Here is a 19,095-nt window from a genome sequence, read left to right as displayed (position 1 = left end):
ACAAAATACTTTATTGAAGAAAACTGCTGATTTTCATTCCTTCTTGTTTACCTTATGTAAAAATTGGTATGCTATACAATCTATATATTTTTCCTTAAATTAAACTGTTGAGTAGTGTCAAGTCACTCAAATTGTTCAAACTGTAAAGATGAAAAAGTTTGTAATTTCTGTATTGGTGTTTGACGCTAGTGTTTTTACTCTCAGTGTGTTCTGAGTGACAGTGTGTGTTATATCAGTGAGGATTGTGCATAGTGTTTGGCTGCACTGAGTCTGTTTCGAGACGTGTGTTAAGAGTTGTGTTGCTTTGAATGAGTTTTGCAGGTGAACTGTTTAGCTCAGGTGACTGTTGGTAATGCAGACTGTGGCTTGAGTTTTGCACATGTGACTCCAGTTGTGCCCACTGTTGTTTAGCAATCGAAAAAAACTGTAAGAACAATGCATTTAATACATTTGTTCCATTAAAACAGTATGGAATACCATTGACATCATACATATGATATATCATACGTAATCTTCAAATGTAATGTACCGTGTGTCTGTGTGTGTTGACAATTTGACTCAGGAGACACAGTTACTTATTTTCAGTTTGTATGCCTCTGAACTACAGCTCACTGCCCAGAGGCCATAAGTCTCCACCCGGGTCTCGGTCATGGTGCAATATGACCGAGACCCCCTAATGTAGATAAACATGAACACTAAATCGACCATATAAAACTAAAACCCAGATAACATAAATGCACACCCAAAACATTATTAAAACACACTTTAACTAGGACAGAAACTGTTCAGAACATATAATTTTTTACCATGAGCCTTTGCATCGCTTCAATCGCAGAACAGTTCGAATGACCCCGACCCTCCCATACATACTTAAGATCCTTAGATATCTCTGCTTAATATGATCTGTGTACTGCATACTTAAGCTGATTATTACAAACAACTAATGTGATTTAGTAAAGAATATGGCTTTAACCGTAACAAAACATGAAAGAATAAGTAGTGACCAATAATAAGTTTCATTACAACTAAATCTGGGTTTACACTCTGTTGTACTAATCTTTGTGGATGTGGAGAGATTGTGCTACATGGTTTATGTAATCACCAATCTCATGTCTTCTTACAAGCAGCTTTACATTAAACTGATCATCCCCGCTTGTCACATGAACAAGGTGGACAAGTGCAGGCAATCTGTTTTGTCATTATTGATCGGGGAGATGAGCAGGATATAGACAGTGCGTGAGAGTGTGTGCTTGCAAGTGTGTAAACTATCTGCTAGTCATTTAATGGATTATAGCTGCAATATAGGCCAGGATGAGCTATGAACAGTGCGCTTATGTGTGAGTGTGCATTGCATTTTTCTGTGTATCTATGTGCTCAGTGGGAAGCGTTAAAGTGTCCCTATGTAAACATGTGTTCCAAACTGTGTGTGTGTGTGTGTGTGTGTGTGTGTGTGTGTGTGTGTGTGTGTGTGGGATAAGTGCAGAGCTCAAGGTTAACCAAAAGGAAGATTGAGAGCAGCAGCGAGACCCAGAGGTTAAAAACCATTTCTCAGTCCAGTGAACCTAAATTCAGACATAACACAGCCCCATCAGGCTATAGAAGAAACCAATATGTGATTATGAAATGAAGGAAGAGACAGCAAGTGAGATATAGCAAAAGAGGGAACTCTGAAGATATATATATATATATATATATTTATTTGTATATATACATACTATAAATTAACATATAACACATAACATATTTATAATTGTGTGTATTCCAGGTCTGAGTGTAAGCGAGGAACCTCCTCTTCACAGAGTGATCACTGGCCCTCCGTCGACAGATCACCAGAGAGGGGCACCATGTCGCAGCAACAGCCTCCAGCCGCCCTCTACCCCAGCCCTGCCTCGGCGCTACCTGCCTGCCCAGCCACGAAGCTCCCCTGGAGGTCAGTCAAAGACTTTATGGTAGAACAGAGCATGATTCTTGTTGGATTTTGATTGAATTTTTTTGTAATTTGGCTCTGCACAATTTCTACATGGACAGTCAAAGTGTGTATTTCAGTATTGTGCAGGAATATTGAAACGTGGTCAGAAAGGGAACAAGCAGGGAATCCATGTGCAAATACAGTCTGAGCTTCATGCATTTGAGAGAGAGAGAGAGAGAGAGAGAGAGAGAGAGAGAAGCAATTTTTACCAGCAACAGATTGTGTCCTATTGTCACATGCTGCTGTCACATATGCGGTAAACTATTTAATAACCAGCTAACCATACATGATGTATTATGTATGTACTGGTGTTCAGAAGCAGAGGAACATTCCGCTTTCTAAAAAGGCAATAGCAAACAACAGATTTAATAGTCAGTACTTGGGAATCAAAGAGAAAGTGTGTATGTTCTAGATATAAGCACTTTGCACAAATATTTACATAAGAAATCCATGGTAGCAGAGAAATACTGTGTTCTCAGTGCATAATCTACACAACTTTTATTTTTCAACTTTCCTCTGCCTCCAGATAGCACCTAACTAATCACAAGCTTCTGCTTTCAGGGGCTGTTGAAAGTAATTTTGGGAAATGCTGGAAGCCATTTACTTCACACTTCAACACTTCACCTCACTTACAAGATCAAATCACAGAATGTGTCGAACTACGTTAGCGATATCAAGAGTGGAATTGCATTTCAAGTGTTCTTTAGGCCATTTACTCCAGTGTACTCCTGTTCATGACAGCATTTTCTCATGTTTTCAAAGCTTAAAATACACATCTTTTAAAGCTATGGTGAAGTATAATGAAACAGAAACACCACAGATTTGACATGGTCTAAGGCTAATAAGTGTTGATGACCTTGTCATCTGACGGTGCCAATATGGTCTGTTCAGGCTAGAGCTGGGCAATATATCAATATTATATCGATATCGTTATATGAGACTGGCTATAGTCTTAGATTTTGTATATCGTAATATCGTGATATGACATAAGTGTTGTCTTCTCCTGGTTTTAATGTCTGAATTACAGTAAAGTGATGTAATTGTTTGAATTTACCAGACTGTTCTAGCTTTTCTATTATTTGCCTTAACCCAGTTAGTTATTATATACACATTAATGATGATTATTTATCAAAAATCTCATTGAGTAAATTTTTTTGTAAGCACCAATTGTCAACCCTACAATATCGTCGCAATATTGATATCGAGGTATTTGGTCAACAATATCGTTGATATGGGGAAATATCTGGAAATGAGATGAAGACTTTAACAAATGCTGAGTACAATGAGTTCAGTTACATTGAATTTCTCATGCACATCTTTTAATCGACTTGCACTTGATGTTGAAATACCAGACAGTGACGAAGTAATGAATTGATTTCCGTTCGCATATCCAGACTAACCTTGTGTAGTACCCTACATACAAGATATGAAATACACTTGAAAACTTGAATGCTGAAATATCCATATCACCCAGCTCTAGTTCAGGCGCACAGGTAGTGATGCTTTTCACATAGAGTTGTATTTTTCACACATGGAAATTAACACCAGAGGCCCTGTAGTATCACACTTTTCTCACTCACATTTATCTCATGTCTTTACACTTTTGCATTGACTGATTGAATGAAAGACACAGAATTCTTATCTTTGCTGTAGTGTGAGCAGAATATCTAAAAATGACCACAACTCACCAGGAAAAAATGCATTTTAGACAGCAAATAAATTGTAGAGATCATTCTTGTGTTGTTTTTTCCCAGCCAGTCTGTGTGCTAGGTATGCAGACAGAGTAGTGCCTAGGGCTGGGTACCGACTTCAATACTTTTTAGGCACTTTATAGTATTGAGTATCGAAAAATGCCTCGTCATTCAATACCAAATTTCAATACCTAAGGAGTACATTTCATCATTGTCAGTAAGCCAATAAGCATGCAGCATGTGTCTACCAAGATCTAATAATGCTAGTGATTGAAATTTGTTTGAACAATAACCAGCCCTTGTAATGGCTGTAAAAAAAACTTCTCTAACCTTGTGAAACCTGAGGAGTCTCTGTCAACCATACACAGACACTAGCCTACTTTTTACTATATGTTGAATTATTCTCTGTCTATTTCAATACAGTGCAGACTCACATTTTTCAGACATGTGCACACACGTTTTATCAGTCAACAGACATCTCGGACCTGCTGAGCCCTTGAAGGCTTCAGACAAAAATACTTTGCACAGAGCCCACAATAAGCTTTCACCTGAGGCTCTATCTCACACACAAACACACACACACACACACACACACACACACACACACACACACATTCAGTTTAAAATTCCCATCAGCCTTAGCTGTACTTCGTTTAGTACTAATTAGCAAATGATAGCATGCTAACAGGCTATCCTAACATGGTAAACATTTAAACTTTCATACCTGCATTGTGAGCATGTTAGCATGCTGACATAGCATTTAGCTCTAAGCACTGCTGTGGCTATACAGCCTCACAGAGACACTACCATGCCTGTAGACTAGTCTTGTTACATATCCAGCACTAAACCAACTAGATGTTTCTCTGTTTACTGTAAATCAATACTGCAGAATAAATTGTATAATTAGCAAATGGAATGCACATGTAGAGCTGGGCAATGTATCGATATTATATCGATATCGTGATATCAGACTAGATATCGTCTTAGATTTTGTATATCGTAATATCGTAATATGGCATAAGTGGTGTCTTTTCCTGGTTTTAAAGGCTGCATTACAGTAAAGTGATTCACTTTTCTGAACTTACCAGAATGTTCTAGCTGTTCTATTATTTTCCTTTTCCCCACTTAGACATTATGTCCACATTACTGATGATTATTTATCAAAAATCTCATTATGTAAATATTTTGTGAAAGCACTACAATATCAACACTACAATATCGTTGCGGTATCGATATTGAGGTATTTGGTCAAAAATATTGTGATATTTGATTTTCTCCACATCGCCCAGGCCTATGCACATGTCAACATATTGTTTATCCCCAGTTTTCTACTACCCAATGACTGTGAACAAGATCATTTGTGAGTTGCTATCTAGGCATGATAATTAATTTTTTTACTTTATACAGTATGTTCACCCCTCTTTCCAGTCTTTGTTTTCAGCTAAGCTAAAAGTATTTGGGAAAGTGTTTGTTTAAAGTAGACTTTACATTCCAACTTCAAGTACAAGTTGAACACAGTCTTGCTGCAGCAGTATGCTTTGTGTGTGTGTGTGTGTGTGGGGGGGGGGGGGTTCGCTTGGCAGTAATGAGTCACTCTGAGAGCAACATTTGCATGACCACACCAACATATGCAATATGAACACGCAAAAACACACACACACACACACACACACACACACACACACACACACACACACACACACACACACACACACACACACACACACACACACACTGTCTCTGCAGGCCTGAAGTATCTCTCCAGGGTTATTTGGGGGATTTGTTCAGGATCAGAGGCTTCTCTCCCATTACAGGTCTAATTAGTTTCTTTTCAAGGCCTCTCTCCATTTCTCCTCTCTGCTTCACAACAGATTCCTTGCTAACCTCCTGAAACCTTTCTTCTTCACTATCATCTGTTTTTTTTCTCCAACATTTTTTCTCTTGGGTAAGGAATCTTACATTTATTGTTTCAAATCCAGCTACGTTCTCTACTCCCACACACCTCACCTACTCTGCGACACAGAGTTCTTGATTGCCTTGGCTGCAAAGTGTAATGTCGCAGCGAGCAAGGAGATGATGGGCACATCTCCCCCAGTATGCTTTGCTTCTCTTTGACCCAGAGTCCTTTGGGACATAGTTATACAACACAGCAGGGGGGGAGATAGCTGGAGATGAAAGCAGGAGGGTAACAGAAAGATTGAAAAAAGTTAGGAAAGGGGAAACATCAGCAAAGAAAGGGAAAAGAGAGTGAGGAGTCTGCTTCAAAGGATGGTTGGTTTGGTGCTTGTGTCTGTATATAGGAGGACGTTTGATTGACATAATGTTATATAAATAGCAGGTAGCTTTTTTTTACTGCTGCATTTACTTCATAATCTATTATCTAAATGTCATTGTGTGCTTTTCTGACTAAAGTAATTCCCAATGATCCTTGTTGATTGACAGTTGGCAGGAAGGAGTTTCAGCGGAGTTCAGAGGTCACTCGTTCTCTCCCTTCGTCCCCAAAGAGGCTGGCGGTGGTTCCTCCCAAACCTCAGTCCCCGGGTGAGTCTTTTCCCTCATAATCAAAACACATCATCTGTGTATGCATGTATGTACAGTATCGTCAACAAAATACATAACATACATGCACATACATAAACTGTGGCTTCTAATTTTCCTCTTCAAGCCCACCTACTGTAATTGTCTACCTTCCCAAACCTTTCCAAAAATTGTCCATACATGTTAACCTCTTCTTCATCCACCCACACTCAGAAGCAGCAGCTTGCATCCTTTTCGAATATTATGATTTGATCCATGCAGTCTGTACCTTTCTTCGTCTTGGCTCTGCGGTGGTAAAATATTTTTTTTACAGAATTGCAGAGGGCCTCCCCATCTTTCCTTTCAGAGTTGACACACATCTCCTCAGGCTACACTTCTCTCTTAGCTCACTTCACCAAAGGGCTGCTGTTACTGTTCACCTTTCTCTTTGCTGCATCTTGTGCCTGACCTTGTCTCCTCCCACTCAGTCGCAAAATAAAAACATTTTCTTTCTCTCTGATTTTCAGCATTGTAGCTTGCCTGTTGTTTACTGCTTTGGAGAGTGTACCAGAAATGGAAATCAAATGTACCTCATGAATTACGCTTTAACCACATCCTGGCAGGAACACACACACACACACACACTAGTCTCTGCACCCCACAAGCACAAGGTCTGCCGTCACCTTTTCTCATTGTTTCTTGCATCACTAATCCTCTTCCATCAACCCCTCTGCTATCATCTGCATGCTGACTTCACACTCAATCACATAAACTCATTTAGTATTCACTCAGCTCTCCCTTACCTTGCAGGTAGACCCTACAGGTGTGTGTGTGTGTGTGTATGTGTGCGTGCGTGCGTGTGTGTGTGTGTGTGTGTGTGTGTGTGTGCGTGCGTGCCTGCCTGCAAAAGAGGGAGACATCATTTTCACAAGACTTCTAGTCTTTTTCAAAGATGGGGAATCCTAATGTGCCTTCAAGGCAAAGACACAGATGAAGATGTAATATTGCAACACTTGCTGATATTTGAAGTTTCGTTTCATTTTTAGAAGCAAAGCCTTGATTATTAGATTCCATGGAAATAAATCTTTTTTTTACCTTTTAATGTTTATTTCTTACATTTTTCAAAGAGAAATTCCCCTATTTGAGGTTTTACTTGCACACTTGATTTATACCTTAAGCTAAATTGGCCTTAAACGTCTATCACCATTTCAATCATACCATACCTTCAGGTACCTTCCCCCCTTCTTACTGAATTATTTGTCTCTCCACTCTCTTCTCTCGTTTACCCGTGGCCCATAGCACTCCCCTCATTTCCTCCCCCCACCTCCTTCTAACCAATCTTTCACTCATTACCTGGGACCCTGCACCCCAAGCCCAGCCTCACGTTGTCATGGAGACACACATGCTTCAGTAGGCCTAAATGACATGGTTTAGGCAGGTGATGTGGAGCTGCAGAGATTTTGTTATTGTGTGTGTGTGTGTTTGTGTGTGTGTGTGTGTGTGTGTGTGTGTGTGTGTGTGTCTGTGTGTGCGTGTGTAGACACTTACACACGCAGGCTTGTCTGTGAGTCTGTGTGAGCGTGTACAGACGGTACATTTTAAAAGAATTCTGTCCATCCGGGTAAAGCTGTGCGTATCTCCACAGGCTAAATGTGCTCACACTACATGACAAGGTGACTCACACAGAGGTTAATCGGCCCGCCTGTATGTTAATGCCTGTGCCCCCTCCAAGTGAAAATGGCTTTCACATGTTTGTGTTTGACTGGCCTTTACATTAGCTCCATCATTAATGGCCTTTACTTCATGTGCCAAATGTTTTCACACAATACACATGATACACTCATATACTCAAGTATTCAGTAACACATTTCCATACATTATTGCATGCTGCTGCTCAATCATTTCTTGATAATGATCACATTGATCATGAGATTAGATGGTCCATCATGAAGAACACCAGACAGGGAATAACCCCAAAGGATTCCTCTGTAGGAAAGATTCAATTAACTTGCTATCATTTATCATGTGAGCACAGTCATTAGCAATAGGCCAGGTCAAATCTCCTCTGATTGAATACTCATCTATTACATTACTATAGATATGTGTGTCCTAGTTAAATTTAAGAATTGGTACATGACTAATTACTGACAAGCGGGATATATCATATGCTATATGTATCATTTAAATATCTGTATTATATGTATTTACAGTGTTTTTTCCAGGTGAAAAATGCATTTTCTAACTTGATTAAATGATTAATTATTTGTTTTGTTCTCTCCCTACAGTCCAGTGTGGGCAGCGGCCTGCAACAGCAGTGCGAGGGTCATTTCCCCCGGGGTCCCCTCGCCGCGTGGCCCCCCTGAGGCTGCAGCAGGAACAGCAGGAGAGCCTGCAGAGGGAGAAAGAGGAGGCTCAACAGAAAGAGAGAGAAAGGCAAGCAGAGGAAAAAGAAAAAGAAGAACAAAGAGAAGAGGTGAGTTGCTGAGAAACTGCAGCGCCACTTGGTGTTTGCACTATTGTATATAATGTTATTCTTCGCCACTTAGGTTCAGAGGCTGCAGGGACGCTGTGAGCAGCAGGAGAGGCAGTTGGGAGCTCTTAAAGAAGAACTGAGGAAGACTTCCTTGGGTCTGGAAGCCTTTATTATCACCACTCAGCATTACTGCCTCAAGGTAGCCAGCTTGAATAATACACTACACTCAATAACATGAATATTGTCTTTCGCCATATTAAGGCTATCCTGTACTAGGGAACCTGCCCATATAGAATTGTAGTGTTATTTTGTACATAGGTTTCATTTAATTAAATATTGACAAGGCCTAAAATGGCAAAATAGCCTTCTCCTTTGTGGACAGTACAAATCATTATAATTATGTCTATTTCCCCCTCAATCAAACCTCTGATTTCTTAACCCTTGTATTATGTTGAAAAAAAATGACATTGATGATGTTACGGGTCAAAATGACCCGTACAGTGTAAATACACTCAAAACAAACTTTTTTTCCTCATCACAAACATTTTTTCCCCCAAAACTGTTTTTACCAATTATTTAGTGAAAATCTTTCCGGTATACACTTACATATTCCATGCATAGTAGCTAGATTTGGCATTCTAGGATGCCCATATTTTGATGCCATACTTGGCAGGCTTGTTGGGCATGTACTGTCAGAAGGGACAGCGCCCCCTGAATGGAACAAGGTGTTCATCTACAGTGACATGGGGACCAGGATTGTACAAGACAGGTACAATTTTGACCCATTCATCCCATACATCTCTGATCTCAGCTAGTTTGTCTCTTTCACTCGACCAGCTCTGGTGTTGCGCAACACCCAATGCTTTCGTATGAATTGACTCCAAAGACATTGTTGCTAGAAATATTGGCCTTCCACTCTCATCATTCCACAGACTGACAATTGCTTCTCCCTTTGACTTGTACACTCTAGCTAATACTATTCAATTTTATTTTATTTATAGTATCAAATCAGAAAAAGAGTTATCTCGAGACACTTTACAGATAGAGTAGGTCTAGACCACACTCTATAAATTCCAAAACCCAAACAATTACAGTAATTCCCCCAAGAGCAAGCATTATCAGTGGCTGTTGCGACAGTGGCGAGGAAAAACTCCCTTTTAGGAAGAAACTTCGGCAGACCCAGACTCTTGGTAGGCGGTGTCTGACGGGGCCGGTTGGGGGTGTGATGAACAGTGGCAAATAATAGTCACATTAGAGATAATGGAACAGTGACCTCGAGGTAGTCATGGAAGTTCATGTCATAGCAGGGCACATCGTGTCGTACTGAGTAGTGCAGTCTCCAATACCGGATCCCGACTACTCTGTGCGTATGAACATCACAGCAGGGTGTTGCGGGATGTAACATGGCACTGCAGAGCATGGGTGGATGCTGCGGACGCAGCAGGACTAGGATTTCAATGTATGCATGCAAGTCAATCTGATCCAGTGGCTTCCATTTCTTTTGAAATACACACCTCCCCTGCAAGTTGGTCATGTCCACTATGATCCTATCTATTGGTTGGGATATGAAGAGATGAAATGGTGATTGAATATCATCAACTAGTGTGGCAGAAAATCTTGTGGGGCTTGGAGTCATCTTGATGACAGTCTGCCTTGGCGTCAGTGTGGTGATGTTGACCATTTTATGTTAGCATCTTTAGCTGTCCATGTTGAGGATGATTGCTGCCCATTGTTTTCAGCTAATGTATACTACACCAGACTGGTCCCCTGAATCCTCTTCATCATAGGAAAATTCACAATCCGGATTGTCAATAGCATCGCACGCACACACACACACACACACACACACACACACACCTAAATGGGTGTTGAAAGTCTCTGGGTCAAAATGACCCGCAACATCATCTTTGTATACAAACTCTGAACAGACATTCCACTACACATCAGTGTGTCCAGATTTTATGAACAAGTTCATGACCCTAAATGAGGAAATGTCATACAATTTCATGAAGAAAAATATAGGTTAACCAGTATTTTGGTCAACACAAAAACGCAAATGGGTCAAATTGACCCTTAACATAATACGAGGGTTAACTTACTACTGGGTAAATCAATGATCCTATGTAAATAGACAACAATGATTCAACCTTTCCATTTACTCAGAGCCTGGATTGTAGAAAACACATGCTCACACAAACATGAACACATAGTATTTCACATCCAGAGTTGAGATTCACAGCATGGTCCACGAGCAGCACGATGAGCAAGAGTGATTGTGACTGTAGGTAGGGTCCTCCCGAGTTCAGTATGTCACTGATCTGGTGTCATCCAGCTCTCTGTGTCTGATGGAATGATTTAGCCTCGGAGGTGCGATAGCTGTAATACTGCTGCCAGACTGTCGAGGGACTGTCTGATTTCTTTATGGTCACTGTCTGGGTGCTGCAATCACAAAGCCCACAATGCACATACTGTATAAGACAGGAAAGGTTTAAGTGCAGATCTATTTGAGTATGTTTGAGCTCCCTCTGCTGGCATTAGTCAGACACAGCAGCTACTGTATAGCTGTGGACAACTAACAGCTGAATCGAGATCAGCTGTTTCTCTGTGAAGCAGCGAGAGCGAGAGAGTATTTCTTGTCTTTGTTTTGGTAGTTGTGATGTTTGGTGTAGCTTCATTGTCTGCTTTACGTTATCCTGGCAGTCCTTTCACAAACTCGTCCATGCTTTGCTTGCAGTGGAGTAGAACCATGCATTATGCATTGAGGTTTATAAAAAAGTTGGCATGTTTCTATGGTCTGTTTTTAACCATGCTAGCACATGGCTCTAAAAGCTTGTCCAACAGTTCTATGTTGGTTTATGACCAATAAACTGAACAAATACTACGTTACATTCCCATCAGCCTCAGCTTTACCTTTGTGTTAATTAGCACATGTTAGCATATTAGCATGCTATCACTCCAAACTGATGAACATGGTCAACATTTACATGATTTTCTAAACATCAACATGTTAGCATTGTTGTCATTGTGAGCATGTTAGCATGCTGATGTTCATGTTTAGCTCAAAGCACCACTGTCCAAAAGTTTAAATCTCACAGACCTGCTAGCATGGCTGTAGGGTCGTAGTCTTGTTAAATTATACAGCAGTTATGTTAACTAGCTGTTTCACTGTTAGCATCCATAATCCAGAATTAATTGTAGGTACTTATGGTACTTGGAACCTGCACTTTGTCAAACAGTTTTTTCCCTCCAATTTTCAGAATAAAACTACAGAAGAAAATCAAAGGAAATTGTCTTTGGAAATGCAACAGATCAGAGAGGAAATGGGTGAGTGAGAACCAAACAAATGAAACACCTTATCAATCAAATCAGGTGGGACTTTTTCAGATACTAGTCATTACTAATGACTTATAGCCTCTTTCTGACCAAGTAGTTACAGGAACTTAGTTATAGGAAAAGTCCACTTCTAAACAGTTCTACTAACTACTCTCCCTCTCCCCCTATTGCCATTTGCATTCGCACTGGCCAAGTGGCCATAGGAACTGGTAGGAGGGGTAAGGGAGTTCAGACAAAGTTGTCTGAATGCCAGTGTAGACCTTTTGAGATGATAACGCAAAAAATTCACAAGAATGTCAACAGGTGTGATTAGATGGCTGTATGAACACAAAAGACTTTTTGTTAACACAGCCGTCTAACCACCACAATATTTTGTTATGATACCACAGCCATTTAACCTACTGCTGCTCTTTTTACAGGAATCAAGCACGTAGGCCTACCTTTATGTCTGCATGTACAAATAACTGTAGTAACCCACTTTTCTATTAAATATTTTTAATTTTTGTAAAAGACCTGTTTACAAAAGTAGAAGGAATGCTAAACAGTGACGTTAATACAATATTTAAAAGATGCAGAAAAGGGAAAAGGGAAAAACCCTGCCCTGAAGTAGGAGCTGAAAGAGTTACAGGAACTGCGGTCAGAGGAACTTAATAATCCCCAAATTGGTCCAGCCTGAACACGAGAAAAAAGGGTTCTAGGAACGTAATGTTCTAGGAACTGCAAAAATCCCTCCTGTCGGAAAGGGACTATTGTAGGAAAATCACAGTTACCTACGGCTCATTAGTGATTTGAACAAGTCATTTGTTCTGAGAGTTTGAAAGATTATATAAATTATAATAAAAAACATAAAATTAATTACATATTGACTTATTTAGCTAAAATATAAGTGAATTAACCCTGACCCCAGTTTGTATATAGTCATGAATATAAAGTAAAGCTTTATTATTCTGCACTCTGTCATAAGATAACATCACAAGATACACTCTGTTTCATACACAGCATCCAACTCAGCGCGATGGGAGAGACTCCATCGGGAGAAGACAGCACTGGAGGTGGCGTTTGAGCGAGAGCTGCAGGAGCTGCAGCTGCAGCAGGAGGCGGAGCTGGCTGCTGTGGAGGAGGGGCTCAGAAAGTGTCACTCAGCAGAGGCGGAACACCTGAAGGAGGAGCATCGGTCAGAGATGGAGGAGCTGAGGACTCAGCATCAGGAACAGGTGAAAGAAAGAAAGGCATCATGGGAGATGTGTCAAAATTATATTTGCTTTGAAGTGATCTTTCACATGAAATCATGATAATCTGATTAGTGTGTGTGTGTGTGTGTGTGTGTGTGTGTGTGTGTGTGTGTGTGTGTGTTAGATGGAGGAGATGACAGTCAACCATGAGGCAGCCATTCAGGAGCTCAGAGACATGCATAACATCACCATGGCAACACTGCATGAGGAGCACGCCCGTACCATGAGAGGTGTGATTTTAGACCGCTTTTAAAAATAAAAAATAAATATGACACCAGCACTGCTAGAAACAACATCAACTCTCTTTTTTTTCTATTGTGCTTCTGAATTTGTGTGTAGACTTGAGAAAAGCTCATGAGCAACAGAAGATGCTTCTCGAGGAGGATTTTGAGAAACTCCGGCTTTCTCTACAGGTACGTTGCCATAAAAATTATACTTTTTTATTGTTTGGTTGATGCGCACTGATATGTACTGAGGCGATGTATCAGGAACAGGTGAAAGAAAGAAAGGCACAATGGGAGATGTGTCAAAATGATTATGTTCGCTTTGAAGTGATCTTTCACATGAAATCTGATCAGTCATTAATATGTGTGTGTGTGTGTGTGTGTGTGTGTGTGTGTGTGTGTGTGTGTGTGTGATGGTGTTTTAGGATCAAGTGGATACCCTCACAATTCAAAACCAGAGTCTGAAGAACAAAGCCAAACGTTTTGAGGAGGCTTTAAGGAGGAGTACAGATGAACAGATAGTCGTGAGTTCTCCTATTCTATAAGAAAATACACAGACACTGCTATAAGGGCAGAACTGTGGCTCTGTGGTTAGCACTTCTTCCTCACAGCAAGAAGGTCCAGGTCGTTCCAGGCCTTTCTGTGTGGCGTTTGCATGTTCTCCCCGTGTTTGCATGGGTTTCCTCCGGGTGCTCTGGTTTCCTCCCACCATAAAGACATGCGCGCTAGGTAACTAGGACTACAGTTGAAAATTAGCCGACTGGGTAGCACTGGCACATTTACAGAAATGTTGATCAATGTGCATTGTCCTAATCAAAATAAACAAATCTTAAAAAATCCTTCCAACCCCCATCAATCACACTCTTATCTTTCCTTGTTCTTGTTGTCTTTTTTTTCGTTTGCGCACGTGTCTGTAGGATGCTTTGGCTCCATACCAGCACATTGAGCAAGATCTGAAGAGCTTGAAGGAGGTTGTGGAAATGAAGAACCAGCAGATACACCAACAAGAGAAGAAGATCTCCGATCTGGAGAAAGTGGTAGGCTCAAATAACCTATCTCAACAAACACACACATGCACAAACGTGTCTGGTGCATTAAGATTACACTGTGGTTGTATTTTACTTTTGAGCAGGCCCAAAAGAACGTGTTCCTTGAGGAGAAGGTCCAGGTTCTGCAGCAGCAGAATGAAGATCTGATGGCCCGTATTGAAAATAACCTAGTCCTGTCTAGGTAAGACACACTCAGTCATAATCATTGATGCTGTTTTCTTCACTTGACTTCACTTTCTTCCTTTTGTGCTGTTTTTTTTGTTTTTTTTACGTGCAGGCAACTGTCTGAGGAGAACGCCAACCTCCATGATTCGGTTGAGAAGGAAAGCTGTGAGAAGAAGCGGCTGAGTCGGAACAACGAGGAGCTTCTGTGGCGTCTCCAGACCAGCCCCCTCATGTCCCCTGCCTCCTCCCCGCTGCACCGCTCCTTCTCCACCTCTCCTGTCCCCTCATCCCCATTCTTCTCCTCCTCACCTGTTGCAGGGTGCGACTCTCCAACCCACTGCCACGGCTGCCCCCAGCAGGCTCAATACTGCTCCCCCTCCCACAGAGCCGCCACCAATCAAAATCTCTCCCCTGGACCAGCCACACCCACTCACAGGGCAGCGAGCAATCTGAATTACTCACCTGGCCCGGCCACGCCCACTCACAGGGCAGCGAGCAATCTGAATTACTCACCTGGCCCGGCCACGCCCACTCACAGAGGGCCAGCTAATCGCTGTAACACAGCCACTTCTCTCAGCTCGTTGCAAAGATAAGCTCACATTTCGCTCTCGCTTCAATTTTCATAACTGGCTCCTTGTCTTTCATTTTCATCGTTATCCTCCTCCCTTTTTAAATGCAAATGGCATTGAAGTACAAGCTGGGGAAAAACGACTGTGGCCTGCAGTCATCAAAGGACAAACTAGGCAGACAGTCAGTTTCAAAGCACCGAGGTTACAGCGTCCTTAACTTGTCAAGCCCGTACAGCCGGTGGTGTCCATATTATGTGGAACATATAAATACTGTAATGGAAAATGGATGCAGATGACTGCGGCTCAGTTCTCTGTCCCCAATGAGTCTTGAAACGCAGACTGTACATACTGTATGATAGTGACACAGATCGTGTCGACATGTAGTGAAGCCTCCCTGCATGGGTAGTCATGAGTCCCGCACAGACAGAAACTGTACAGATGGAAAGTAGCACACTCTTGCCAACAGAACAAAATTCCATGGTGTGTTAAAAACACGCTCTTGTCTTTGATAAAATAAGCTATATAATATCTCTCTCTCTCTCTCTCTCTCTCTCTCTCTCTCTCTCTCTCTCTCTCTCTCTCATTGGGATTAGTTTCTCATTGTCAATTTTTGTTTGTTTTTGTTTTTCGTCTGAAAAAATCCCCAACAAAGCGCCTTATACTCAGTCTTGCTGTCTCACCAGCAGAGAACGACCAACCTTTTATTTCACGAAGGACTTTGGATAAAGAATTGGTTTCTTAATCAAAGTGAATCATGTTCTTCAGCCTCCTCAAGGTGTATTTAACATTTTTTAATTAGTTCAACAATGGTAGTTTTACTCGTGTGGGACAACCCTACCTGGAACCCCAGCCATTTTACCTGCAAAATCCAGACAACCTAATGTTCAAACTTTTGCCAGGTCTTCCTGCAGCATCTCGCCACCGAGCTACTTTTCACTTTGGGATCCCTCAGGTCTACTTGCAAAAACTATGTCTGCCATTTTGTATTTACCTCATCGGGAACGTGCAGTCTGTTGTGTCTGTTTAGCTCAACAGCAACAACAAAAACACACAGCTACCAGGGAGCTCAACGCTACAGGGGGCGGGAAACCTAACACAGGAATCACTATTTTAAATGTTGTGGATTTCTTTTCTTTTTTCTTTTTTTTTTTTAAATCTGATGTTTATATCTTATTTATTTGTTACATGTATTTTGCTAATTAAGCAAGCATGTACTGTGAAAGTCTTCCAGTCGTAATGTGAAACTTACTATTGCTGTGGTCTGTCTATTTATTAAGTTTGAGGTGTGAAGGAAATGAATGGTGTTTGTAACTTTGAAAATATCACCTATAAGACACAAGTGGAATATGTGATGTACCCCAGGAGAAAGGAGCTATACTGACTTGCTGTCATTACACATACATAGGTAGTGTTCAGGGGACTGTCTTATGATATTATAATGGGACTATAAGCTATGTAGGTTAAACAAAATGGGTTAACCCCCTGTTTACCTCTTTGTGACTTGTGTTGCAAAGATGAGTGTCGCCCTTTCTAAATCTGTGTTAACCTCTTCATAACCTTTTTTCTGATGCTTCTTGTTTCTTTATCTGAATGACACTTTTTATCCCTTAGGATTACCTTCAAACTTTTGCGAGCTACACTGAATTCTCTGTGTGCAAGAATATATCATTCAGGGAATTATTTTCTAAATTTAGATTAGAAATTCTTTTGTATAGCTTCTCTACAGATCATTATACACCCAAGATATTTCCCAGGATCATTTTCCACTTATATAAAATACAATAGAGAAACCAACCTTTGGTATATAAAAATGAGAATTATTTTATAGCATACAGTTTGTCATAGCTGCCTCCTGTACTGTACTCTACTGACTAACTTACCCTCAGGGTCCTATTCTTTCATCTGGCTTTTTCATTGAAAACTACAGTATAATACAGTGTAATCTCAGTGATTTACTCACACATGAACAAACAAGGCCGTTCAGACTACACATGTAAATGAGCCGCTGTAAATAAAAAAGGCCAGTGAGAAGGGATGAGAGTAAATCTGTGTTGGCTGTTGGCAGTCACAGCAACATTGCTAATGGGAGCATGTGTTAGGGTTAGTCACTTTTCTGAGTAAATGTAACCTTTTACCAGCATGTGAAGAATGGCATTTCTGGGTTGCCAGTTTTTCAGTAAAGTAATAGACTTTTAAGTAGATCTTTAATTTCTATATAACGGCACTTTTGATGGCCGTGAAAAAGTAAAAAAAAAAAAAATCTTTTCATGGATTTTCGAGATTTTTTGTATGACACACAGGGTTAAATGCTCTTAAACGAAAGAATGTCAAATACAGCAAAGGAATTTGAGAAATGTATCTCAATTCTCACTGATTTTATACCTACACTGATGGTTTTTGAGAATGTCTTTGCATAACCATCAATTGTAAGAATATACCAGTCAGAGTGTCACTGTGTTTTCGAATGTTGTAGGATTGCAGTTCACCTACGTCATTGAATGGTTTTTCAGGGTCCCCCTAAAGGTCACTTCAGCTGCAAAAACATACAAGTCTACAAAGATGCAACAAAAACTATTGTTTACAAATGGCAGCGTAAAATCACATATTTCATCTTCAATTAATATTTCACCTTTGAATGGACTATGATTTCTAAACAATGAACTGGTATTGTAATGACCCTTCAATGTGTCCTGTGGACATTTGTGTCTCACTATGCGCTGAATGTCAAAGATGTAATGACTGCATTTTATAGAAGTTATTCATGTGATTTTGTTTGATATAATAAGACCTCTTGTCTGACCACTATGTAGCAGCTATTTCATATGTAGCACTTCGTTGAGCCTCCCCAAAAGAAACATGGGTAATTTATCTAATCCATTAGGGATTGAAACATCCATGTTCATGTTTAAATGCTGTTGTAGCAAATGTTTCCATGGCTTATCAACTTTCAGCAGTAGAATTTGAATTTGAGGAGGTAAGCTGTATAATTACCCTGTGTGGATTTGGTCCAGAGACAAAGTTTTCTGAATTTGTTTGTTCTGGCACTGCTTGTACGTTTGAATGTAAATACATTTACGACATGAGTTGTGTCTTAGTGCACCAACAAAATAATAGAAGCATGTTTTTTCTGTCCTTGCTGTTTCTCGCTCTCCCTTTCTCTTCTTTTACCTCTCTGCATTTGTGAGTGTCAAAATGTAACTGTAGTGTAGGAGGCCTAGAGGACGAGGAATGAGATAGCTCAACATGTAATGTATACAAAATATGTTGATGCTTTTATTTGTACTTTTTGGGGAGAACATAGTATTAAAAGATATTCAAGAAAAGTCACGTGGTGTCCTTGTTTCATTTATAGATAAGTCGTGCTGTCCATTCAAGAGTTCCATTGTGTTTACCTGCTATATGTATTCTGGATACAAGTGCTTGTCCTAGTTAACACATAATACTGTAAATACTCAGGATTGGTTTGGATCAAAAGCATCAAAGTATTTTGGGCAGAACTACTAGGTTTAGAGTTTGCTGGTCATATCCTGTTGTTTTTCTTTCGTTTTTCATTCATATCCAGCAACAACTCTCTAAGGTGTTAGGACCACCTAACACATAAAATTATTTTTACAAATTCTTTAATTTTCTAACCTTTTATTTCTAAAATCTATATCTTAGTACACTGAAAAGTAAGTTAGTGTACTTTTGGCCACAGAGTCTACAGTAACACTTACACTAATAATAACCACCACTAATAAATGGTAAATTGATTTAAAGCTATAGTGCATAGTTTCTGTCTCCCATATGAGGAATTCTAAGTGATCCGCGCATCCACATGATACAAGCCCCCCACCGGACCACACAATCTTCTGAGCATAGCCATGCTGAGAA

General features: G+C 40.4%; 1 protein-coding gene across 4 annotated transcripts in view; it reads left to right on the top strand.

Annotated features, from left to right (window-relative positions):
* Positions 1-18,545, top strand: part of mtus2a (microtubule associated tumor suppressor candidate 2a) — a 55,685-nt gene extending 37,140 nt beyond the window's left edge. For 3 of the 4 annotated variants that reach the window (XM_039777893.1, XM_039777894.1, XM_039777895.1), the window contains exons 5-16: positions 1,766-1,930; positions 6,103-6,201; positions 8,463-8,650; positions 8,724-8,849; positions 11,908-11,974; positions 12,983-13,197; positions 13,340-13,445; positions 13,555-13,628; positions 13,865-13,963; positions 14,357-14,476; positions 14,569-14,669; positions 14,766-18,545. In XM_039777893.1, the coding sequence (XP_039633827.1) occupies positions 1,766-1,930; positions 6,103-6,201; positions 8,463-8,650; positions 8,724-8,849; positions 11,908-11,974; positions 12,983-13,197; positions 13,340-13,445; positions 13,555-13,628; positions 13,865-13,963; positions 14,357-14,476; positions 14,569-14,669; positions 14,766-15,246 (1,841 nt within the window). In that variant the 3' untranslated portion in view covers positions 15,247-18,545. The remainder of the gene's footprint in view (positions 1-1,765; positions 1,931-6,102; positions 6,202-8,462; positions 8,651-8,723; positions 8,850-11,907; positions 11,975-12,982; positions 13,198-13,339; positions 13,446-13,554; positions 13,629-13,864; positions 13,964-14,356; positions 14,477-14,568; positions 14,670-14,765) is intronic. The other variant, XM_039777896.1, reaches the window with a different exon arrangement.
* Positions 18,546-19,095: the final 550 nt, after the last annotated feature.

This window comes from Perca fluviatilis, chromosome 16 (genome assembly GCF_010015445.1).
Source record: "Perca fluviatilis chromosome 16, GENO_Pfluv_1.0, whole genome shotgun sequence".
In the NCBI taxonomy this organism is placed as follows: Eukaryota; Metazoa; Chordata; class Actinopteri; order Perciformes; family Percidae; genus Perca; species Perca fluviatilis.
This window is presented reverse-complemented; position numbering and strand designations above follow the sequence as displayed.